We start from the raw sequence: 25,699 nt of genomic DNA, 5'->3' as shown, positions 1-25,699 counted from the left end.
GATATTCTTTCGAAACCAAATCGTTTGGCCGTCAAAAAGCAATCGACCGACATTGATAGATAACCCAACCGACACAAGAACAACCAAACACCCACCAATCGAAGATACCCCTTTTCGCGTTGCGGGGCACGCGGGTCAGTCCCTAGTATACACTGAGTTTTGATGTGATGTCTGTAATTGCATAAGATCCCCAAAAAGGAATAAATGCCCAATATCCCAAGTGTTTCTCGAGGATTTCTGTGTTGATAAACTAAGATTGAGGAAAGATTTATGACCTCACCGGATCTCTGGAAGAGAAATAGTGAGCTCTATGATCCCAATGGATCTTTCGACAAATGAGAGACTTGAATATATGATTTCATCGGATCCGAAATTAATAGCCGTAGGATCAGACCCCATGAACCAATTTCTCGGATCTATGCACATGCTTGCTCAAAAGTCAAAACTGATGTCAGATTTTTTTTTCTAAATAGTGATCTCACCACAGCCGCGATTTCACCTGATGAATGGTAACCCCACCTCAATGGTGAACGTGACGGCGGTGTCATAAGGCTGCAACATAGCGCTGATTGACTGAGTAAGGTTCAGCTCTGCAGTGGCCGGGTCCAACGAGAAGTAATCCATATAATTACCTGAAAGAGAAAGTGCACAACTATCAGCCAGTGTCAAACAGTGCTCAAACACTGTCAGTAACCACCGTCCTCCTCAAAAAGGCCGGCTGCAAATTCAGCACGCTACGTTATTGCTCCATCGCAGGTTATCAAATGTTTAAGAGCAAAATTGTGTCCGATTTGTTAGAACACTTGAAAATTTTCAGACGAACTCATACAAGCCGCCTCCCTTACGATGCTCCGAAAGTCTCAAAAGCTCGTCTTATTTCAAAGACATACGATATGGACCTACCTCCAGAGGAATCCGTAATCAGAGTGTATGTTAAGTTTCCAGGAGCGTCGGGATCCGTGGCGCTTATGCTGACCCCCAACTGCCCAGGAGTCTGAAAATAATCGGACATGCAGGAAAAAAGGTAAGTTAGCTTGTGCGGCTCTTTGCTTCCTTCATATGACCGTTCACTATAGTGAACGGTATAGAAAACTATATTTGTAGAAATTATATTATTTATTATTATTACAGAAATTATATTTGTAGGATGCGCCTTATAATGCGCATCCTACAAATATAATTTCTGGCAGACAAAAGCACGTTAAACATTATAGTTACTTGAAGCATACATGCTTGAAGTAAACATTTATAATAAAAAACTATGAGCTGCACACACCGAAACTAAAAATGTAAAATTATCTTTTGTGCTTTACTGAGGTGCGGAATTTCTTTGAATTATATGATAACACTCACTCATCCGATGTGATCTGCTGTTCAATATAGACCTAATTAAAGAGGAAATCTACTACTGTGGACGTCAAACCGCGTGGGACGCGACTTTTTCGCAATAACTTTTGAATACGTTGCCTCTCAAGAACGAAACTTCGGCAATGGGCGTTTCAGACCCCGGCCTAATTTTTATTACTAAGGTTTTTTAATGTCCGATCAATATTTAGGGCACTTCCCGTTCACTCGTAATGCTAAGTGAAATATTAGCCCGGATGGCGGCTATCGTCAGGCTGCTCTCGAAGCCCCGCCTACTAACTACGAATTCCCTGCCATCTACCGTTCAGACACGACTGCCATCTGTCGGTCGATCCTCACTCAGAACCGGTTCTGCATGCTGTGTGCGTCGGGTCTCAGATGGGCGGACATCTCGAAACCGAGATTGTTCAGTATGGCCTTTTACAAGGTTTTTTAATCCGAGAAAAAACCGAGATTGTTCAGTATGGCCCTTTACCAAATTAACTATACGAATTATTGACTTAGCAGCAGGGATGCAGAGCCTTGAACATTTGAGTCAGCTCCAGCTCCGGCTCCGGCTGCGAGTAAAATGGCAATACGGCTCCGGCTCCGGCTCCGGCTCCCACTCAGGGCAAAATATGACGGCTCCGGCGGATCCGGCTCCCCTCCGGCTATGCGTACCGGTGCATTACGGAAACATTTAAGTTGGGGCATATTGGGGCTTGGCAGGATATCACGAAGTGTACTAACGTTCCTGGCGGTTTGATATCTACAAGAACCTAAAATTAAATTTTTAATTAAAAAATTAACTTGACTGTGTAAATACATATATTATATTATTATGTATCTCATTTACGTAATTACGTTGACAAGCTTACCTATTAGATAATCATTTAATTATTTTCTGTTATTCTTAAATCATCGTAATATTTGGCGTACGCGTATAGTCTTCCTATCTGGGTGACATTCTTAGCGAGTCGAAGAAAATATTTCATTGATAGAAGTGGGAACAGTCAACACTCGGTCCATTCTAAAAAGAATACTCTATGTAGGTAGATATTTGAGCCATCATTCGCCATACACGTTATATCCACAAACACCAGCTGAGCATTCATTCAGGAAGCACCGCGTACCAACCCCTACGGACCGCGACTGACCGGTCTCGGGTCAGGTAGCGCCTCAGGCAACGGCCAGCCGAGGCAGAGCTTAGCTCCAACGTCACACTATGGCTCCGCCCCTTGTGGAGTAGCCTCTGCTCACCGAGAGAGTTTCAGGAGCAAAATTTAACATTACGAGTGAACGGGAAGTGCCCTAAATATTGATCGGACATTGAAAAACCTTAGTAATAAAAATTAGGCCGGGGTCTGAAACGTCCATTGCCGAAGTTTCGTTCTTGAGAGGCAACGCATTCAAAAGTTATTGCGAAAAAGTCGCGTCCCACGCGGTTTGACGTCCACAGTAGGGCTATTGGACGTCGCCCATGTAGAGCATGCAGAGCCCGCTCTACCCCTTCGGGATAACCTGAAGGTGGGTCACATGGGCACCTCAGCCACCACTGACCTCTGGTTCATCCACGGTGACGGTGTAGATGTCCTTATCGAACTTGGGCTGCTCCGTGTCCTCGTCTTTCACATTGACTGTGATCGTGACATCAGCTGACTTGCCTCCCGGGTCCTGGGGACAACGGCGGGCAGACACATGCAGACAGAGTAGGAGCATCAAACCAGTTGGGCCTGGCGTGAAACGATCTTAAGAGAATACTCTACTTTTTATTTGGATATTAAAGTTCGGGTAAATTTTTGTAGTATGAGTTAAAAATAACATTTCAGGTGTTAGCACGTGTTACAAAAAAAAGGAATCCGAAATTTAAATGAAGTTTTAGGCACGGACGTAAGTCTTGCAGACAGTTCATAATAAATGCATTTTTTCGGCCAAAAATGGCGTGTAGGGACGTCTCAAACGAGTCGTACCTCATTTTTTTACGAATACAAGCACAATGTAGACGTTATCTGATACAAAAAACAATTGCATGAAAAGCTGCAGTAAATTTTAGGGTGATTACGTGATAAGCTCTTGAGTTATCGTGAAAAGGCGGCCGGGGGAGTTCGGCCCCTCAGTCAATGGCGGGTTACGACTCTACATTGCTAGCAGGCGGCCATTCATGTATGCTGAATCGACAACGATAACAGCAGCACAATGATAACTGTTGACGGCACTTTCCGCCCTGTCTCCGCGGCTGCTGGCGTCCCTGTTCACCTTGGCGGTGACGGTCAGCTGGTACATCGTGTTCTTAGAATAGTCCAGAGTCGCGGCCAGCTTCAGCTGGGTCGTGTACGTGGCCAGCACGTCGCCGGTCTTCACAGGCTCGGTCAGACGGAACGGGCTGTCCTCTTTGATCGTGAAGGTCAGAGCGTAGTTTGTCGCGTCGGCATCAGCATCTGGAGATGAAGAACAGTTGGTTGGCCCGTGCCCCGCGAGGAACTTTAGACTCGGCCTTTCCTGTCTTAACCCTCGCACGACCAGGCCATTTCTCATAACACGAACGACCAGGGGGGGGGTTGTTACGACCCCCCCCCCCCCTGGCGTTTCGAAACGGAAGGTCGTAGAGCTTAGCGGAAAAAAACCAACGGATTGCTCTCAACGAGATCTCGCGATTGGTGGTATATTTTTTGGTCCTAGGTCAACATTTGACCTACTTTTGACCGGTCAAATGTCAAATTTTCGGAAAAATAGACTTTTTCAACTTTCCGCGGCGATTGCGGCAAAACAGTGGGAGATATCGACTTGAAACCTTCACTATCGTGTTCCTTGATCAATTCTCTATCGTTTGGTATGTATTTCGTTTCCCTAGCTCTAAAAATGGCGCGTTGGGAGCGCCGGAAGTCGGCAAGGTCACAGTCGGCGGCAGAAATTCGAAAAATCAAAATTTAAATTTTTGAAATCTGATTGTATTTTTGGATTTGGAAGGTCCATTTGCTCCTTATAGAAGCTAATATTGCTGCATATTCCCATTGAGGTGACAAGAATTAGCAAAATAGTTAGTGGTTCGGGCGCTTTTCAAAAATAGTACCGGACGCTGTTCCTCTTATGACGTCATAACTCCGTGACCTGACCTGACCCGGTCAATTTTCTTGCACCACACGATAGCCAATGCTTGCCCCAACATGCATGGGAAGTTTCATCATGATCCATCAAACAATGTGGGTATCACCGGCAGAAAACCTAGGGATTCGGCGCACACGTTTGGTAACTGTCGGCCGGAGGCTGTACCTCTTATGACGTCATAACTCCGTGACCTGACATGACCCGATCAATTTTTTTCGGCAAAAGATGCGCAAAGGTTGCCCCAGAGTGTATTGAAAATTTCAGCCCGCTACGACAAGCCGTTTAGCGTGCACTTCGAAAAAACCTCAGGGGGGGTTGATATAACCCCCCCCCTAGGCGTTCTAGGGTTAAAGGGACCCTCCCACCTTCAAAAAAGTTTATGAATTGGCATGAAAGTGATGTCGCTCGGTTCAGAAAGAGCGAAAACGAATATCTACCAAGTTTCACCGAAAAATATTCACCGGTTTTCAAGATATTAGAATTTCACTTTTGTTTTCTTTTGGGGATCTCCGCTGTTCCTATAGCGACTTTCTTTGGAAGCAATAGTTTGGCAGCTGAAAGTGCGGCACTTGTTGCGCGCAAAGCAGCATATACCACCGCGTACTACAAAACGTTTTAGTCAAACATTTAAAAATCGTTAGATATCTGCGCTGACGTCACACATTCAGAGGGGTATTCCTATGCATTAGCCCCTCTGAATCAAAATGCTGCAAGTTTGAAATTCAATATTTCCGATTTAAGGCATTTCTCGTTGTTGTGAGTGCCGAAACCGGTAATTGTGAGCCAGGGACCCCATTTTGGCTATCTCAACTCTTGGGAGGGTCCCTTTAAATGGACTATCCCACCTTCTAAAATGTTGTTAAAACCAGTTAAATTGTGCCCGACTTTATAGATTGGATGACCAGGAACATGGTTCTGGCATTTATTTTTCATTAAACATCTTAGGCTTCCCATATTCCAAACACAAACTTTCAAATATGTGACGTCACAGCCCATAATTACCTCCTTCCCCAGGCCACATTACTGTCATAAAGCTGATTCTTTTTACTCTGTAGGCACCACAACAAAGTTCAGACCAAGTTTTAAGCGATTTTTCAACGAACAAACCCATTTAAATCAGAATGACTAAACGAGGTGACGTCACACTAACGGTCGCTCCATGTTGAAGATAGGGCCTTGCACAAGGCCCATTTTCAAATGAAGGGAACGAATTTCTTCAACACCAAGAGGCCGCGGGGGTTGCAACCTAGATAGATAGTGGTTTCTGAACCTCGCCGCAAACTTGGCTATCTCAACTCAAACCCCATGTTAAAGGTGGGATAGTCCCTTTAACCCGCACCCCATTGGGTTCTGCCGAGCAACGCGCCCCGTTGGGGGGGGGGGGCAATTTGCCCCCCCCCCCCCAACGGGTCAAAACATGACAAAGATCTCGAGAACCACGCAACCTAGCGACAAGCGGCAAACGGTGTTGGATAGCCCTATCAGGGAACTACCTTGTGACCCAATTTTGTTGACCTAGGTCAAACTGATGACGTCACAGGTCAGGTCAAAGGTCGAATTTTCACCGTTTACAGGCATTTCAAGAAATGCGTTGTAAAATCGAGTAAAATGCATTTCATTGAACATCATCGCTGGGGAAATATTCTTCAAACACATATTTTGCTATTTGAGGTCACTGATACCAGGTCAGGTCACAGAGGTCAGGTCACTGGGGGGTCACAGTATGAAAGTGTCGTGTGATACATGTTTTATGGTCCATTTTACATGACAAATGCGACTATGTGGGTCAGGCAGACTTTTGGGCCAGCTTAGGTCACGTTTTGGTCAAGGTCAGGTCAAGGTCAGGTCAAGGTCAGGTCAAATTAAGTCAAATTTCAAAGTTGATATTTTTGCATAAAATGGGTATTGATTCGATGCAGCTCGTCACGGGGAGTTCAATGGTGGTCGTTGTTTTGCCCTACGTGGTCTAAAATCGCTTTTAAAAAAATTGAGTTAAAAAATTTGACGTCATCATTTTTGAACAGTTTTTTTTTCGCTATAACTTGGCCAAAAAACGAGATATCGATCTGAAATTTGGTATGTATATAGGAAAGCACAGGCACTATCATATGTATTCCGGTTTTTCCGAAATTCGATTTTTTTATTTTTTATTTTTTCTTTAAAAAAAATTGGACTTTTTGGGGGTCAAAAATCCAAAATTTTGAAATTCCGAAATAACAGTTTTGTAGCGCCTCTTTTTGTCTACTAGACCATATAAAGAAGTTTGAAATCGTTTGGTATCTGTAGATTTGGTGAGCGTTTCAAGATTGCATATTTTTTGCTCATTTTTGCTCGAACATGACCTCAGTTTGACCTCAATAACTCCTGACCTAAGGTGACCTAAGACTTGAAATTCGGTGTGAAGGTGTCAAATTGATGCCCGGGAAGGTACTGAAAATGTGGCCGCTGTTTTCTTGGTATTCAGGAAAAACCACAGGGGGGGGCCAAATTGCCCCCCCCCCAACGGGGCGAGGGTTAACCCGCGAGTTGCTGGGGGGGCGTTAAACGCCCCCACTTTTTTCGTAAAAACGTTTCGTTTCATAAAAACGGCGCGCCGCAGGCGCGCCAAATTTTGGGTACCTGTAGGGAATTGATTGAAGTGTATTGTGACAAAGTTTAAAAAAAGTCGGTCGGAAAATTTTTGAGATATCGAGGTCTTAGTGACGTCATGATTTCTGAGTTTTCGACCAAAAACGGCATATGTTCAAAAAAATCATATAAAATCACAAAATAGACACACAGACATGCCGTCAACGCTATTAGACTGCCAATACCATGAACAATCAAATAGCTATCTTCGATTATTGATTATCGTTTCGCATTTTCCAAAATCTTGAACTGATTCTTGGCAATTTCTCGTGACTATATACCTACTTCACGACCATGATACCCGCATTTCTTAAATTGAACTTTTTGAGCCAAACACGTACACATATGATAAAATGAATGTCACCATCGTGTTCTACGCCCCAAATTACCCATAAAACATGTGTCACAGGCTGCAAATATCAGTTTTCATTTTCGGGGATATGTGCCTACCCGGTTGACCTGACCTGACCTTGACCCTGACCTATGCTTGACTGACCCCTACATGGAGCGCTGACACTCTTGTAGGCCTTATAAGATGGATTGTGCACCGTTTTGACAGATTTTATGACGAGAGGCGCCCATTGCGAAGTCCTGAAGTCCATGCTACTGAAAGCCCGATTTCAGGTGTTTGACCTGACCTTGGCCCGACCTGTGACCTTAAAAATTCAACTTTAAAGTACTCATCTGAAGCGTCTCGTCGCGTTCTTTCGTTTGCCGCCTCGTGCGTTTCGCTGCGCCTATTGGTTCTCGAGTTATCGGCTGGGGGCGTTTAAGGCCCCCCCCCCTCAGCAAACGGTGGGTGGCGAAATACCCCAGCAGCTGCCGGGTTAAATTTCGACTAGATATTTAGGCCAAAACATTGTTCCTTGACATTTTGTCAGAGCAGATCGCCCAGCCATTTGCTTAGGCCTATCAAGCTTCCTGCAACAATTTCGAATGTTGCCATAAATGCAGAATGGCGATATCTCTCGTCCTCCCGTATCCTGGGGCCCTCCATTGGTCTGAATAGAACACCAAATAGGTACAGAAACATCCACTTACCTGAGGCGGAGATGATCAGGTCGGGCACGACGATGCCGGTCGGGAACGTTTCCGACACGTCCACACTGCGGGGGAAGTCGCCGCCGAACTTCGGGCTGGCCGTGTTCCGGTCCTGCACTAGCAGTATAAATTGGAACTCACCAATCTGCAACGAAACGGCCCGCTCACCAACGATAGGCACTGCACCCGGACAGAGCAGTCAACTGACAGCTCACGCACCAACAATGTGACCCGACTTCATCCTGTCCTCGAGTCAAGATTACGCTCGTAACATTTGCCATTTTTGGTAGCTTGAAATGAAGAGTAGGTTCCTAGCTACTGGAGATATACATAGAACCAAGGCAAAAATCAATAGCGAATACCAATGCAATATTTGCTCGATGATAATACTTCGAATTTCACCGATGTCAGTGAGAGAAAATGTAGCAAATAGAGCACACATGACCAAACAATAGTATCTCAAATAGTATCAAAGATACGATGTTGATAGTTGATGATGCTACCACATGCTACATGCATGCTACCGTAGAAGTAGGCATTATTTACTGTTATTGTTAACCAGTCAAGCGGCAACAATAAAAAAGGTTACGAGATTCCAATTGTTGAACTTACCATGACCTCGCCATAATACCTAATTCAATAGGAAAATATAGAAACAGCTTATTTTGCGCTGTAAACATATCATAATATACTACATGTCTGTCATCGTCCTTTTTACATATTCAGTTGAAAACGTAATTTTCTTGCAAGACCTGATGCTTAGCTTTGAATTTAGCTTAACCTTACGCTACGTCGCTGAAATCACTTTGGTTCATGGGAAGGTTTCGTTGAATCAAGAGCGGAAGCCATAAGCTCAAAATGAGTCGCCGAATTGAATTGCATGCAACATGACTTACCTCGAGAAGCATCCTGACCTCCTCGGCATTGACCTGACCTTGACCTGAGGTCTACAGTACCTACACCCAAGTTAACCTAACAAAAGAGATACTATTTGACACAGCTGGATGGATCAAACATCTCAGGTCTTTAACAAAAAGGGTCCCGACAGGTCGGCCTCGCTCTCTGACCCGAAATCAGAGTTCACCGGTTAACCGGAAACCTTAAATACGTCATGTGCCGCTTATTGTAACGGCACACATGCTTATTCCTGCATGCAAAGCTCTATACTTTATGTACATATAGCAAGTAGAGGTGAAGCGGCACAGGAGTCGTTCTTGCCCACGCCCCCTTCCCGGCCGCGAAGAAGGGGGGGGGGGAGAGTATTAAATACATGATATGTACGGAGGGGGCTTTACAAAAACCAACATCAGTAGGTACTTACGTCCCCTCCGCATCTCATCTGGCAGGTGCCGGTCAGCTGAGCAAGTGTCGGGTAACCCTGGAACGCAGCAGTCGGTCGGCGTTACAATCACCAACCGACGGAATCATCGGAATGTAACAATTATCGCCTCAATATGCCAGCACATGGTAAAAGAAAGAACACTGGCGGATCCAAGAGGGTATTTTGGGCATAAGCCACTCCCATTGCGTCCAAAATTGACAAAGTTTTGTCGTTTTTCTCGCATAGAATGACAACTTCCCAGTTTCTATCAGAAACACACTTTATAATGCATTATTATTACATGGATCGTATGAAAACTGGGTGTGTGATAATTTTGACTGTTGGCCGCAATTTTCACATTTAATTACGGAGCGAGCGAAGCGAGCAGAGTACGTAGAATAACGGAAATTTCTGAGTATGGTCCGTGAACTTAGCGACGTATACGTATACGTTTTCAGCGACGAATTCCAATTTACTTCAAATTTATGGCATAGGTTAAATTGACCATGCTGAACACGAAAATGACATTTATTTTAACTTTTGAGCTGATCTTCATGGTTAAAATCTAGTTTAAATGACGGGGAACCGCATAACGTCGCGAAAATAAAAACCCACGAATTCCAAAGAACTGTGAACTTTCCAAAGAACTGTGAACGAATTCCAAAGAACTTTGACCTGACCTGTGACGTCATCGGTTTGACCTAGGTCAATGAAATTTGGTCACAAGGTAGTTCCCGGGTGGGGCTATCGAACGCCGTTTGAATTTTGAAAATCGGCCGGTAACTTTCCGAGATCTTAGGGGGGGCCGAAACGCCCCCCCCCCCCCCTACGGGTGGTAGGATCCGCCGGTAGCCCTACGGGGCGCGGGTTAAACCAGATATTAACCATGAAGGTAAAGAGTCACGAGCTTGGATTCCTCCACGGACGTTAGATCAGGATGAGCTCTACATTTTGCACATACATTGGAATTCGTGGGTTTTTATTTTCGCGACGTTATGCGGTTCCCCGTCATTTAAACCGGATTTTAACCACGAAGATGATGAGCCACGAGCTTGGATTCCTCCACGGACGTTAGATCTGGATGAGCTATACATTTTGCACATACTTTGGAATTCGTGGGTTTTTATTTTCGCGACGTTATGCGGTTCCCCGTCATTTAAACCGGATTTTAACCACGAAGGTTATGAGCCACGAGCTTGGATTCCTCCACGGACGTTAGATCTGGATGAGCTCTACATTTTGCACATACTTTGGAATTCGTGGGTTTTTATTTTCGCGACGTTATGCGGTTCCCCGTCATTTAAACCAGATTTTAACCATGAAGATCAGCTCAAAAGTTAAAATAAATGTCATTTTCGTGTTCAGCATGCTCAATTTAACCTATGCCATAAATTTGAAGTAAATGGGGTTGGGAACTCGATTTTTTAAGAATGCATGAAAATGATCAAACTATTTTCACAGAATTTATGGTGCATACCATTGCCTCATAAAATTAATAAGCTGAGAGAAATGGGGGAAGAAAGATAGGAAACTTGTTTTGAAAAGTTCTTGAAAAAAGATGCTCTTGATGCTGTTACGTGTCACATGTCACCTTCTGCGGTTGACAAATAATGGCGCATCTGGCGCACCACAGATTACATGTTATATCAATGGGTGAAAGATGTTGTTTGCTTCACTCTGCCATTCACGCTGTTTTTAACTTTAAATTATGCTAAAACATTTACGGATGAAATGTTCAGTGTCAAAAATTGATGTGTCTGCCGTGTACTATATTCCCACTTAACATGAGCGCGTGATAAACATTTTATGTAGGGTAACTGTGGGGAAAACGCACCCCTGGGTTAAACGCCTCCCCTAAAAAAATCGTATTTCTTATCGACGGATAGGTGTTTTATCCTGTCTTTCAGAACAGTCAGCTGCTTGTTTACGTAGGTCTCTATTTCCGGTTCTGCGTCTTGAGGAGCAGCGTGGGTAGGTGCTGATGTTGGTTTTGGGTGTTGTTTTTGTTGTTTTTACAGAAGATTCCTAAGATTTTGATGCCCTCTTTATACCACAAAACTTGCTATTGTGCACATCACTAAAAACTGCGTTTTATTGCCATTCTGTTGAATTTATTATGCTGCGGCGTTAGTGGCGCGTTTTTTTGTCAATATTTTGTTGACCGGAAATGGAGTGGATGGGGAAAGACGCCTACTCGATGCATGGGGCAAGACGCTCCCAGTTTTCTGAAAGGGGGGCGTTTTGCACGGTGGTGAGAGTGCAGGGTAGCGCCCTGTAGATGGGTGCCGAAAAGGCCTCTCCCTGTCCTTTTTTGCTGATATATCCTAAACGACTGCAGATATCGTCACCAAACTTTCAGGACTCCTCCGGGCATCTATTTTACACATTGCAACACAATGTTATTCCAAAGGCTATGATAGGTTGACCACAAATGACGTCAGAATGACGTCAAGTTCTGCCATGTTTATCATTTTCTGTTGATGGATGGGGTGGGGGCGCTTTGCACATGGGTGTGGGCGTATTACCCAGGGTATGGGGCAAAACGCCCTTTTGTAAGGGTATGCGAAAACCTTTTTGGGGGGTTAAATACCACACGCAGGTGTCTTTTCTTGGTCTCAAAGCGTAGTGAAAAGAATGAGCTACATGATGGTGCCCAAAGGTTTGAGTAATCTGTGTTGGGTTGAGTGTCAGAAGGTTTCGCGCTTAATGGGGGCGTTTTTGACCTATTCACCCTACCTCGAATTTTCAAATGATAAAGATGATGAATCGGAGGATGCTGAAAAGCAAAAGCTCATTCCAATATTTGGACTACTTTACGATTAAAATGTTTACATTCCTGTCATCTTATTGATCATTTATTTGTTCTTTTTTATGAAAATAACTTAAGGCGTTGAGAACCGAGGTAATTTCTATCTACCGTGCCGTGCTTACCAGCAACAGCAATCTATCTACGCCCTACGGTGGCAAGGGAGACTGTGAAAGAAGCGTAAGATGGATTCTAAACAATTCTTTTGTGATATACTGAAGGGCAAAGTGCAGAGAAGAGCGTACAAGTCCTGTTTTGTGCCAGGCTGTTGCAGTAACACTTATGAAACTCCGAAAACGATCTTCGTTCATGTCCCGAACAACATTACCCTGAGGAGATGATCGTCTGCAATAGCAGGAAGAGCTGATGCAAGTACTTTGAAATCCACTATCAAGTCGGTGCTATTGTTGTAATGATCACTGTGAGGTGAGATATTTTGTGCAAGGGCTGAGTGTAATGCCCAGGAAATGACCTCCATTCGCCCCCTGACCGGTCAGGGTTATAAAATTTGAGCATGGATGGCGGTCCGTTTGGGGTTCAGATGTCAATTGTATTTTGTTACTGTCAAACAATACATGTTATGCTGGCAGCGAATGTGTGTAACGTCGTTTTTCGAAGCAGAAGTTAGAACTGTAACGGCAGAGTGCTTGCTGGTCTCATCGTATTTCGTAAGTATTGTAAGTGTTGTAAGCAAAAGCATTGTCAATATTGTAAGTATTGTGAGCATTGATGTATGGTAGATATCACCTCACATGATCTCGGCTCAGATAACCCTCTCCGGTGTCCCTGTCAGTAAATGGCACCTGGATCATTACAGATAAGATAATTTGTCATAATTCTTAAAGAATTGGGTGGTTTTGACTCGTTTACTCGAGGTGCAGGTCGCATTTCAATACTTTTCCATAGGCTTGCAATGTAAAGGTCACGACTCTGACCTAACCTCAGGTCACAGATCAAAAATTCTAAGATATACAAACGACACATACTGCAGGTACTGTTTTGAAGACTTGATGAGAGGAAATAACTTCGTGAAAAACTCAAGCTCTGACGTGTTTGCAAACTTTTCTGAGGTGGGGTCAACAAACCCGCTCTGGTTACCTGACCTGACCTGACCCGGCATTTTTTTTTTTTTTTTTGCTGAGATGTGCGCAATGAGCATTTAGGAAAAGTCACCAAATATGAGCTGAATGTCTCGCGGCGTTTGGCAATTGTACAAGAAAATCCTGAAAGGTCTCCCCGTCCGAAATAGGGTTAATGTGTATATGAAGAGTTGCAGATGCCAAACATACCCAGATCTAAGACTGCAGTTCCCAGCGCCGCTGCAACGGTTTTAAAACAAACATAGGGGAGAGTGGGGTGGGTTGTATCAGTTTTTACTCCGAGACCCATAACCTCGTAACTATCCGTGATAAACTCATTATTTCCATACCATCCCCTTCCTTGATTCTTCTGCTTTTTTGTGCAAAGTAACTTTTCCGCTACCTCTACCAGTTTTTCTTCTACGGTCTCCCGAATAGAACAATGTTTTTGATACAACTTGCCCCATGGCTTGGGTGAGTTGTATCACATGCGCCCAGTTTCACCAAGCTCTGTTTGGGGTAGTTTCGGCGAAACTACCCCAAACCAGTTTCACCAAATGGGGTAGGTTCTGATTGGCCACTTCCAAACTACCCCATGGAGTAGTTCTTATTTTACCCCAAATTTGCCATGCAAACAGATGCTCACGGTCCGTGAGCAACTGAACAAGCCAATCAATCAGCTGATTATCGTCGGTTCTACCCCAAATATCCGACCAAAATTACGGCAGACATTCGTGGGGTAATCTGTGAATATTATCTGTGATACCAATTGTGAGCAAGAATTGACAGTAAAATAGTAATAAGAACATAATTTATTGAAGTCCAATCACCTGTCACGTTTGAGTACGCATTATTCATAGCATACCTACTTCAAATTTCATCCAAGTATTTTACTGCATGTAGCCTGCGCCACCTACATATGCTTGTGATCTACAACGCCAAAAGAAGCATTACAGATATCGCCCATAGCTGAATGCCAGGAATTTTACTTTTTTTTAACTATTAAAGGTTTTCTTCAACAGTGACCTTGAATACCGGATGAGGAAGCCTTGAAATATAAACAATAAAAATGCACATTCTTCACGGTGGTTACATGCTGCGTCTTGTTGAAATGATCCAAGTACTTGTGTGATCTATTCAAATTATCATTTGAGCCTATATATGGCCTTGATTTGAGGCATCTATGTATTACGGTCAATGTGCAAATATCCAGCAAATATCAAGACGCTAACAACTGAAATCAATATTAAAATGCCGTATACCTAAATCAGCAAGAGGATGTGTCGTGCATGCCTAGGTAATTTTCATTAGAAATAAAAAGCATATGGTGCACGAAATTCGTAAGAAGCAGTTGTTAAAAATACCAGGCCAAGTGGATTCGATACTTTCCATATCTTTTTTTTTGTCGCTGTTGTGCATATCTCAATTAAGTTGCGTTATCTGTAATGTATGTATTTTGTAATGCACATTAGAAATAAAAAGCATCTGGTGCAAAAGATTCGTAGTTAAAAGTCGTCAAAAATACCAAGCAAGGTGTATTCGATAGTCGATACTAAAACATGCACTACTTTACTAAAACATTCTAATTATAAAACACTAAACATCTAATCTAATTTAACATCTAATCTAATCTTAAATATCTAATCTAAACATCTAATCTAAGCATCTAATTTACTAAAACACTAATTAATATTAAAACATTCGATACTATTCGATAATAAAACTAGATAAATAGATATTCGATAATGTAACCTATCCATCAAGATTCGCGGTTGTGCATTGCATTCCTTTCTCAATAAAGTTGTGATTCTTGGAAACTGAGGTGCCATGGTGCCATCGTTACCAAGGTGATTGGTAGACAAATACAAAAAGCCAAATCGAATGTGTTCTTCATTTCACGCCGTCGTGAAATGAAATTCTCGACCAATCAAAACGTTCCGTTGTTTTGCTGATGCTGCTTGCTTAGCAAACATTCACAAGAGATGCCGAAACTACCCCATGGGGGTAGTTTGAGCTGGTGAAACTGGATTCTATCCCATGGGGTAGAATGGAAATCTACCCCATGCCGAAATTACCCCACTTGGTGAAACTGGGCCATGGTGGGGTAATTTGTATCACTATTTCACGTTTCAGGGAGTGTGCTTGCTACTGGTTTTGAACATAACAACAACATTAAATGGGGTTAATACAATGTATAGGTATGCTCAAAGGCTTCACTTTATTAGACCAAACTTAGGTCAATGCAATCCGAACGAAACATCAACAGACTAGACGCAAAAGTGGCCCGTTAAGAGCAAAGAAGCCAACACCTTGTGCCGAAATGGAACGAGCATTGACTAGCTACCTACAAACGCGAGCCAGGGCTTAGCTTTCGCGATCAAAAGCAACATACCCATACATACATACATACATACATGTTACAACATACCCCACCCGGCTCTGATACAACATGTACCTAGCCGCCATCTTGGAAAAAACATCCTCGTGCTAAAAAAACAGCGAACAGCTGGAGAAATCCGTTTTCACTCACGCAGCCTTAGAACCTACCCTCACCACCGCTACGGAGATCTTTCAAATTCGTGCACATCTAAATGCCCAGAACACACATTTTCATGCAACTTATTTTTTTAGAATGACATTAAAAAAACATAAAATCGGCTCTCACCTCGAGACGCGTCCACTCAGCCACAAGACAGAACAGGGAAAGATGGCGCCCGGAAAACCTCGTCGGCTGGTCGTGTCGCGAGCGCCATCCATTGGATAAGTTTGGCACAATTCGCCCTGATACAACTTGGACATGATACAACTCTCCCCGCTCTCCCCTACATAGGACATACAAACATGTACATAGGATACATAGGATGACAGGCGAATAACCGCTCACGCAAGGAGCGGAGCTCCGCCCCGTCCAAAGTGGCCAACAAAGCAGAGGCAGAGGCAGCATCACATCTTCCATCAAAGAACTGGTTTCTGGCTTGGAAGATGAGCTCCATCTTTGCATCCGAGTCGGTGCTGTCAGGAATCAGCTGGTCTAATGGAGTGAGAGTAGTGAGACGACTAGCTATTGTATCAGAGCTGCCTGGTCTTCGTAGCATTTGCACCGATTCTTCTCGATCGGACTCTGAATTCTGTTCCTCCTGCGTATTACTTGAGGCATTGCTATGTAGCTAAGTCTTTGGCAGAGTTTCATTATCCATGCTTTGCAAACAGTGCCATAACAACACAGTTAATTAATCACCAAGCTTCTTTGCAAGTTCCAATACAGTTGAATCGCACGCGATTTGAGTGCAAAAATAAAGAAAAGTGCCAACTTGTTCTCGTAAAATATTTTGAATATTGACCTTAAAGGTATTATCAGGGTTTTTTCCAAAATTTCGGAGTTACTCAGTGAAACGTGTAGAAGAAGGTGACTGAAGCCCCAATCCAAAGTCATTCGTCTCAAAATTGCCTAATTTTCCAATGGTGGGCCTCCAAAGTTTTCGCGGCTGCCAGCCGCGTAAACTTGCGAGTACTTGGTGGTCCATCTCTAAACGCCCATAGGGTTTACACTAGCGGAGACTTTTCTAAATATTTCTAGGGAAAATATAATGGATCTAGGGAAAATATAATGGATCTAGGGAAAATATAATGGATTACATGCTCCATTATATTTTCCCAAGACAAAATAGGGAAATATAGCATAGGTCCGTAACAGTCGCCGAACACAACCTTCTTCTCATTCTTCTCAGCTTCTCATTCTAGATATCCTGTGGGTTATCAAAATAATTCAAATTAAAAAATTGTGTTGTGTGCGTTCAAACTAAGCTCATCCCGAGTGTAATTCAAGAATGTCTTAGTTCAAGTAATTAAACTTGAAAGTGATATAGCTCAAGCAATGAAGAAGCTTGGATGGAACTAGTGTTGAATCAAAGTTACCTATCATTTTTAATGCTAAGTGCTGAACGTTACCAATAATTCGAGACATCCGTTGTAAGATGTATGACGCAGATCAACTTTGATCAAGTGAAGAAAATAGATTTCAGATGAAATAATGTCAATGTTCAAGGCTGAGCGACTGGCAGATTTCGGAGTGAGCACGAGTGGCCTTGAGACATTCTGTTTCTGTAGGTACTCAAAATAAATAAATTATCATGTTGTGTGCTTTGAGGTTAAGTGTTATCAGTGGTGCTTCATGGTTGTGCTTTGTTGTTGGTGTATAGGCATGTTTTGAGCACATTGCAGCATGATATTGGTGGTGTGTAAAGCAACTGATCTCCGCAGACTTTGCACTTACTTGCAAAGCCTGCGGACTGACTTTGCAGACTTTGGCTGACAATGAGCAATGCATTGCTGACTGATATCATTTATTCTGTGTTTGTAGCACAAAGTACAGAAGTGGCACATACATTGTTACTTTGAAAACCTGATGTGAATTTTGATGTAGAAAATTGGTGGCTGACGTTGAGTCCTGACGTATTGTGAGTAGTGTACATCTGGTGCATTGAGCGCAGACTTGAGACCAGTGACGTTTGTATCAGTAGACTGTGTTTGAGTCTACTTATATGGGTAGTCATAAAGCAGGCGTCACACTTCTTTTTGCAACCAAGGAGATGCGCTATACCCAGAGATGCTTTCTCACCAAACCTTACCAAACCAAACCTAACCTACAGCGCCTCTCTTCGTTCGTTCATGGTTGCAAAAAAACAAGTGTGACGCCTGCTATACTACTACCCTTATATGGCCTTGGTTTGAGTGTGGTGACTGAGTAAGCTGGTGTGTATAGCCATGCAATAAGTGTTTTGAAATATATTTTTGGGACAGTAGTGAAATGGTGTGTTTTGGCCATCTGGCATGGATGATGGAAAGTCACTAACTCAACTTCAGGAACGCTTCTTCATTATCCCGCGAGTTGCTGGGGGGGGCGTTAAACGCCCCCACTTTTTTCGCCGGGCCATAGCATAAAAACGGCGCGCCGCAGGCGCGCCAAATTTTGGGTACCTGTAGGGAATTGATTGAAGTTTATTGTGACAAAGTTTCAAAAAAATCGGTCGGAAAATTTTTGAGATATCGAGGTTTTAGTGACGTCATGATTTCTGAGTTTTCGACCAAAAACGGCATATGTTCAAAAAATCATATAAAATCACAGAATAGACATACAGACATGCCGTAAACGCCATTAGACTGCCAATACCATGATCAATCAAATGGCTATCTTCGATTATTGATTATCGTTCCGCATTTTCCATAATCTTGAACTGAATCTTGGCAATTTTCGTGACTTCTTCACGACCATGATACATGCATTTCTTAAATTGAACTTTTTGAGCCAAACACGTACAGATATGATAAAATGAATGTCACCATCGTGTTCTACGCCTCAAATTACCTATAAAACATGTGTCACAGGCTGCGAATATCAGTTTTGATTTTCGGGTATATGTGCCTGCCCGGTTGACCTGACCTTGACCCTGACCTATGCTTGACTGACCCCTACATGGAGCTGACACTCTTTTAGGCCTTATATGATGGATTGTGCACCGTTTTGACAGAGTTTATGACGAGAGGTGCCCATTGGGAAGTCCTGAAGTCCATGCTACTGAAAGCCCGATTTCAGGTGTTTGACCTGACCTTGACCCGACCTGTGACCTCAAAATTCAACTTTTAAGTACTCATCTGAAGCATCTCGTCGCGCTCTTTCGTTTGCCGCCTCGTGCGTTTCGCTGCGCCTATTGGTTCTCGAGTTATCGGCTGGGGGCGTTTAACGCCCCCCCCCCCCCCCCAGCAAACGGTGGGTGGCGAAATACCCCAGCAACTGCCGGGTTATGCTCATCTAAAGCACAATGATCTATTTTCTCTTCGCAAGGATTGATTCCTAATTCACTGTCAATTATAACCTGGGCCAGAAGGTTTCGCTGAGCCACAGGGTTCATACAGATTCATCCACAGTGCTCAGCAGTGTATGTTTTCAGATTTCAACAGACTGTATTTTTTTCTGTATGTACATATGCATCATGCAAGGGTACAACAGATGCGGTATTTGGTAAGCAGTTGGCAGCAAGGTGGTGTTTGTACTTATTGGCAGAACTAGTTGAGCAGGACTAAAACTATCCTAGTTTCTCTCCAGTTTACTCAGATCCGTCTCAACACATTGAACATATTGAAAGCGTTCATCCATGAAATGTCTGCATGTATACTCATTTCCGAGAAGGCACGCTCGTCGCTCATCCATTGCCGAGCAGGCACGTGCGTGCCCATCGCCGGCGCGCATTAGCGCGCGTCCATGGCTGGGGCGCACGCGCGCGGCCATGGCCGGCATGCACGCGCGCGCGCCCATCGTCGGCACGCAAGCGCGCGCCGCGTCCTTACCCGGCGAGCACGCCGCGTCCGTACCCGGCGCGCACCCGCGCGCGTCCACAGCCGGGGCGCACCCAAGCGAGTTCGTACCCGGCACGTACCGGCGCGCACCCGCGCGCGTCCGTACCCGGCCCGCACCCGCGCGCGTCCACTGCCGGCACTGACAGACCCTGACAGACGGGCGTGCTGCCGTCGGCGGTCCTGACAGATGAGCGGCGGGCCCGGCTCCCGCAGCTCCGGCAGCGGGCGGCAGCCATGGTCGGCATACACGCGCGCGCGCCCATCGTCGGCACGCAATGACGCAAGCGCGCGCGCGTCCATAGCCGGCGCGCACCCGTACCTGGCGCGCACCCGCGCGCGTCCGTACCCGGCCCGCACCCGCGCGCGTCCACTGCCGGCACTGACAGACCCTGACAGACGGGCGTGCTGCCGTCGGCGGTCCTGACAGATGAGCGGCGGGCCCGGCTCCCGCAGCTCCGGCAGCGGGCGGCAGCTCCGGTGACTGTTCCGGCAGCTCCGGCAGCGAGCGGCGTCTCCGGCAGCGCTCAGCAGCGGCGCCAAGCAGCAGCAGCGGCTGAGCCAACAGGCGGCCGCGGAGGCACGCCCCCCCCCCCCTTTGCACATTGTTCGTCCATGGAGATGTCTGCAAGCACGCCCATTGTTGAGAAGGCACGTGCATCCATGGCTGAGCACTGAGCAGGCACGTGCGACCCCTTTGCACATTGTTCATCCATACATACCTTATGATTAGTGCGAGTCTTACAAAATCTTGAACTCAGAAATACCACAAGGCAGGCTGCCTGGGTGAGTTGCTAATATGAACATAATGAACATTATACATTAGTGCAGTACCTATAAGCATCCATGCTGTGTGAAGGACCTGGCCCTCACGTTCATTCGTTTGGTGATTGCACATGGTGGCATGTGTACCAATTGTTCTCCCTAACCCTTCTTACAACTTTGACTAGCAAGTAGAAGCTGGCAAAATGCAAGGAGCTTACAAAGCATGCCTATATGTAGATAACTGAGGATGATTCTCTCAATTAAAGCATGATCTGCACTCAGCAGCTTCTTCTGTTCTGTTCCACAAACTAAAACTGAAATGCCTCAATTTTCCTCAAAATATAATCATTTATCACTCATAAACAACAAAAATATACATTAAGTAGGTACCAGGGCAATAAAAAACATACAAGTTACATATTTTTTCATGTACCGTCCTTTCACAGCAGCAATATGTAGAAACGCACCAAGACGTTCACGGAGAGCCCACCCATAACAAACTATAGTTGAAGCCGGGGCTCTGCTGCAGCAGCAGGGGAGACGTACAGGACACAGAGGTCATGTCACAACATCATGTTGTACAACCTGTTGTTCGAAAAAACAGATCAACATAGATCTTGAAAAACTGTAGGTAGCGCTTTCTTCAGTCACTTAGGTAAGCTTTCTCGCAAGACGTTACATTAGATTGACCACTCTTGACAAAATAATCAGATTGAAACTTAGCTCTTGTGCCTGATGCACTTACATTTCAATTTATTGAAATAAAACACTCAAATTTACCCTTGAAAATTGTTGACATTTAAATGATATTAATCAAGATTTGATGATCAGCAAACAAGCTCAAGCTATTCAAATCACACCCAAATCATAATAATAACTTTGGCAATGTTGATAACTCTTGCTGTCTTATTGAAAAGCAAATCTTCAATTTGTTCATATCCAAATTCAATGCCAAGCACTGAAATCTTGTTGCAAGGCCCTAAAAACAACAGACAAAAACAAAACAGACAAGGCCCGTCTTGTGGAAATCGACAGTGCGGTGCGGCGGCCTTGGCGAAATTTCCCAAGGCTGCTCTTTGTTTACATTTTAGTGATGGGCCAACTTGGCCGCCCAAGTACTTGTTTTGCGTGAGTAAGTACAATTTTGTCAATTTTGAAACGGCTATATCTCGCAAATTTTGGTACCGATTTACATTTTATGCATATATTTAGAATCGGCAGAGTCTGGGGAGTTCATTGATTGGAAATTTATGCCGATTCCTTTCAATTTTTAAACCCTGATAATCCCTTTAAAAAATGAGTAATTTCCAGATAAAATAACAGCTAAATCAGTTTTCGCTTGCCAATAAAACTCACAGATATTGAAGCTCCATTATTAAAGGAACATTTTAGTATATGCCATTCTTGATAAAACTTCTTAGCCACGCAATACCAGCGCAAAATAAAGAGACACTGAAAACACGACCAATCACTCCGATTTACCATAGGAAAATACATAGAAAATGTATGTCTCAACTGCGCCAAATATACAGACAGTTATATACCTACATGTGACGTCATGATTAGCCCGACCAATCAGAAGCAAGTTGTTTTCAGCCACAAATAATTAATTTCTGAACTAACTAGGCATTTTTTTAACAAAGTGATTTTAAATTAAATCATTAAAAATTCTGAGCTTTTTTATTTTACCAAAACATACAGAGCATGCAGATAGGTCCCAACCCTATTGGAATTCGTCGCTGAAAACGTATACGTATACGTCGCTAAGTTCACGGACATGGCCGGCCGGCCGTGGTCACGATTCTGCGACGCTTATATCTCAGCAACCACTTGACCGATTTACATGCGGTAATTTTTGTAGGGTAGCTTCATTCCTTCTACCAAGTATTGGACTATTCCCGATGCATGTGGGTGACCCCTTATGCACGTGCCACGTACAAAACGAAGAGGTGTCACTTTTGTAATTGTTGCAATATCTCGGTAACTGCTGGGCCGATTGCGCTGAAAGTTGGCATGTAGGTTGGCACCCACTAGGCAATGCATATCCATGTGCCAGAGTTGGGGTGCTGCTGCACGTGCGCACGTGCAGGGGTGGATTCCACATCTCGAGAACGGCTCGACCGATTGCGCTCAAATTTGGTACACGGTTGCGGAGCAGTTAGTAGGGTGCCGTGCACAAGTCAGTTGGGACCCATTTTGCACGTGCGCACGTGCAGGGTGCCGCTTCCAGATCTCGAGAACGGCTGAGCCGAATGTGCTCAAATTTGGCACATCGCTAGAGACCGGTTAGCAGGGTGCCGTGCACAAGTCAGTTGGAGGTACCCCATCGCAATTTAGCACGTGCAAGGCCCACCCTCTCGCTCGCTCCGTTGTTCGCCCCAAAAGGCGTTATCTGGTTTTATTCTCCGGGATTTCATATTTTATAACGACACCATGACAACGGGCGATAGTAATCCACGCGTGTTTTCATCCTTTCCATTTATCTTCTAAGCGACGACAAATTTAGCGAAAGCGAAGCGAGCGAAGCGAGTCACTTTTGTAACAATTGCAATATCTCGGTAACTACTGGGCAGATTGCGCTGAAAGTTGGCATGTAGGTAGGCACCCACTAGGCAATGCATATCCATGTGCCACATGGTTGGGGTGCTGCTGCACGTGCGCACGTGCAGGGGTCGATTCCAGACCTTGAGAACGGCTGAACCGATTGCCCTCAAATTTGGTACACGGGTAGGGACCGGTTAGTATAGGGTGCCGTGCAAAAGTCAGTTGGGATCCAGTTGGCACGTGCGCACGTGCAGTGTGCCGCTTCCAGATCTCGAGAACGGCTGGGCCGATTGCGCTCAAATTTGGTACATAGCTAGAGGCCGGTTAGTAGAGTGCCGTGCAGAAGTCAGTAGGAGGCATCTCCTCGCAATTTCGCACGTGCAGGGCTCACGCTCTCGCTCACTCCGTTTGTCGCTCCAAAAAGGTGTTTTACTGGTTAGCCGGTTGGGGTGGACCATGTTATAAAATGAAACGGTATCGTGTAGGGGCAACAAAAAAGAATTATTGCCCCCTGTGACGCCACTGTAGCCCTCGGGCAAAGACCTCAACAAGCATTATTGCCTTCGGCTACGCCTCGAGCAATAAAGCATATTTTGGTCTTCGCCCTCGGACTACAGTCTACAGTGACGTCACATCGGGCAATAATGTTTACTATTGCCCGCTACTCCATATAGTATTCATATACTTTATAATGCACTGCAGAGTATAAGGAAGCAAACTCCGAGTTTTTTATTTCGAGAACATTTTGGCATAATTACGCCAATAGTCAATACCACCTGCGTCCATTATCACCTTTTTCGATCCGCCAATGAACCAAAGAGCTAGTCCATAACGAATGAAACGAAGCGTTTCTGTAAAGGTAGGAGCGATGAGCAGCATGATGGCAAAACATTTGCATTAAGTAACAAAATTACTTCATTACTAATGGCCCGCACGATATTGCCAAAGATGTACCTACTACCTATCACGTATAGTACATCAGAGGGAGAATTACTACTAGTCTACAATTTGCAATATTTGCATTCCATACACTCTGTCAGCCCCATCGTCATCATCACTGAAAAGGTACAAAAAAATCGTATACGATTTAACAAATGAATATGATGATATTCTCAATCTTACCTTCTGATCGTAGTCTCGGACACCAGACAGAGTCGGCAGAGCCGTGAACTCGATCGCCTGGGCAGTCGAATTATAAGTAACTTCCACATACTGACTGGCATCAATTGTGTCATTGGTGTAGACATACGGAGCCCAACTGACACCTGTGAACATCAAGCAGAAGCAGTACGTTAACCCGTCAGTCTCAGTCTCAGTTTCTGTAATCATGAGCCCGCTAGTCTCAGTGTAAACAGAGATCGTCATTCACAGTAATCAGTGTTACAGCCTGTCGGGCCTATCAGTCTCAGTCTCAATGCAACAGCCCGCTAGTTTCAGCCTCAGTGTAGGGGAGGGTGGGGTAATTTGGCCGGTGGTGTAAATTGGCCGCCCCCACCTGTACGATGTCTAATAAAAGTGAGTGAAATAACTCTAGTCTCTATTCATTTGTCATGGGTAGAAATAAATGGAGGACAAATTTCAAAACTTTGCCCCTCGTAGTTTTATTCAAAATTAATAAAACTTTAATTTCATTAGAAAATGGTAACTTTTACATCTGCTTAAAAATTTGTATATATTTAGGGGCATTCCATGTCAACCGGGACAGCCAAAATCGGCCACCTCTGCGATTTTGTTCAAACTTGGTATACTTATTGGCTATTGGGTGAAACCTCTGAGGGTTAAAGGATTTTGTCATATGCCCTCAGGCTACAGAGATACAAGCCGCTTAACCCGCGCACCGACGGGGGGGGGCGGATATCCGCCCCCCCCTGAGGTTTTTCGCGAATAGCGGGAAAACCGCGGCGCGTAGCGCCGCGAAATTTTGTATGACTATTCCCTTATCAATTTTACACATGGTGTGCAAGTTTGAACCTCCTACCTTTCAAGGTCAGGTCACCAGGTCACTTTGAATGACCCAACCTCAAGTCACTTTTTTGCAACTTTGTCACCGTGCCAGAGCTACAGTAGATGTCGGAGGCCTTTGAAAGTCGCAGGATGTTATTAGGTCATTAGTAGCTACAATTTGTATATCTCGGAATTTTGATATCGGTGACCTAAGGTCAGGTCAATTTCGCGACCTCCCCATTATAAGTCAATGGGGGAAAAATCAACTCCCTGTTTTTACCACTAAAACGGGTCGGAATGGCCCCATATACCATACATGACTTCATATACGATCAACCTTCACTACCTTGAGGTCTGTTTTGCTGTTGGGCAGCTGTGAGGTCATGTGACGTCATCAAAGGTCACCAAAGGTTTTTGGCCAATAACTCCGTACAGGAACAAGATACAGACGCGTGGATGGTCTCATTGTGTTCAGCTCGTCAAGACGCATCGAATGATATACATGATGACCTCGAGGTCACGTGACCTGAGGTCAACCTTTGACCTTGACCTTTCGAGGTCAACATATATATCATTCGATGCGGATTGACGAGAGGATCACGATGATGCCCTTAGTTTGTTCCTATCTTGACTAATTCGAAAGTTATTCGAGAAAAACTCTCTCCATATTTAGCGCCGCCATTTTGACTTTTTCGACCCCTGTGACGTCATCTTTGACCTGACCTGAAAATGACCTTTGTAAAAATTGTAGATCTTGACCGTGCGTATCCG

The 25,699-nt window shown here is 44.4% G+C and overlaps 1 protein-coding gene across 3 annotated transcripts in view; it reads right to left on the bottom strand.

The window, feature by feature from the left end:
* Positions 1–25,699, bottom strand: part of LOC122368808 (protocadherin-like protein) — a 78,055-nt gene that overhangs the window by 10,769 nt on the left and 41,587 nt on the right. For all 3 annotated transcript variants that reach the window (XM_043343064.1, XM_043343061.1, XM_043343062.1), the window contains exons 4-10: positions 24,107–24,249; positions 9,440–9,496; positions 8,119–8,263; positions 3,601–3,782; positions 2,905–3,018; positions 904–994; positions 520–632 (exon numbers count right to left, since the gene is read on the bottom strand). In XM_043343064.1, the coding sequence (XP_043198999.1) occupies positions 520–632; positions 904–994; positions 2,905–3,018; positions 3,601–3,782; positions 8,119–8,263; positions 9,440–9,496; positions 24,107–24,249 (845 nt within the window). The remainder of the gene's footprint in view (positions 1–519; positions 633–903; positions 995–2,904; positions 3,019–3,600; positions 3,783–8,118; positions 8,264–9,439; positions 9,497–24,106; positions 24,250–25,699) is intronic.

The sequence above is a fragment of the Amphibalanus amphitrite genome, unplaced genomic scaffold (genome assembly GCF_019059575.1).
Source record: "Amphibalanus amphitrite isolate SeventyFive unplaced genomic scaffold, NRLGWU_Aamphi_draft 000977F_arrow, whole genome shotgun sequence".
Classification (NCBI taxonomy): Eukaryota; Metazoa; Arthropoda; class Thecostraca; order Balanomorpha; family Balanidae; genus Amphibalanus; species Amphibalanus amphitrite.
The sequence above is the reverse complement of the archived record's forward strand: the minus strand, read 5'-3'. Positions and strand labels throughout refer to the sequence as shown.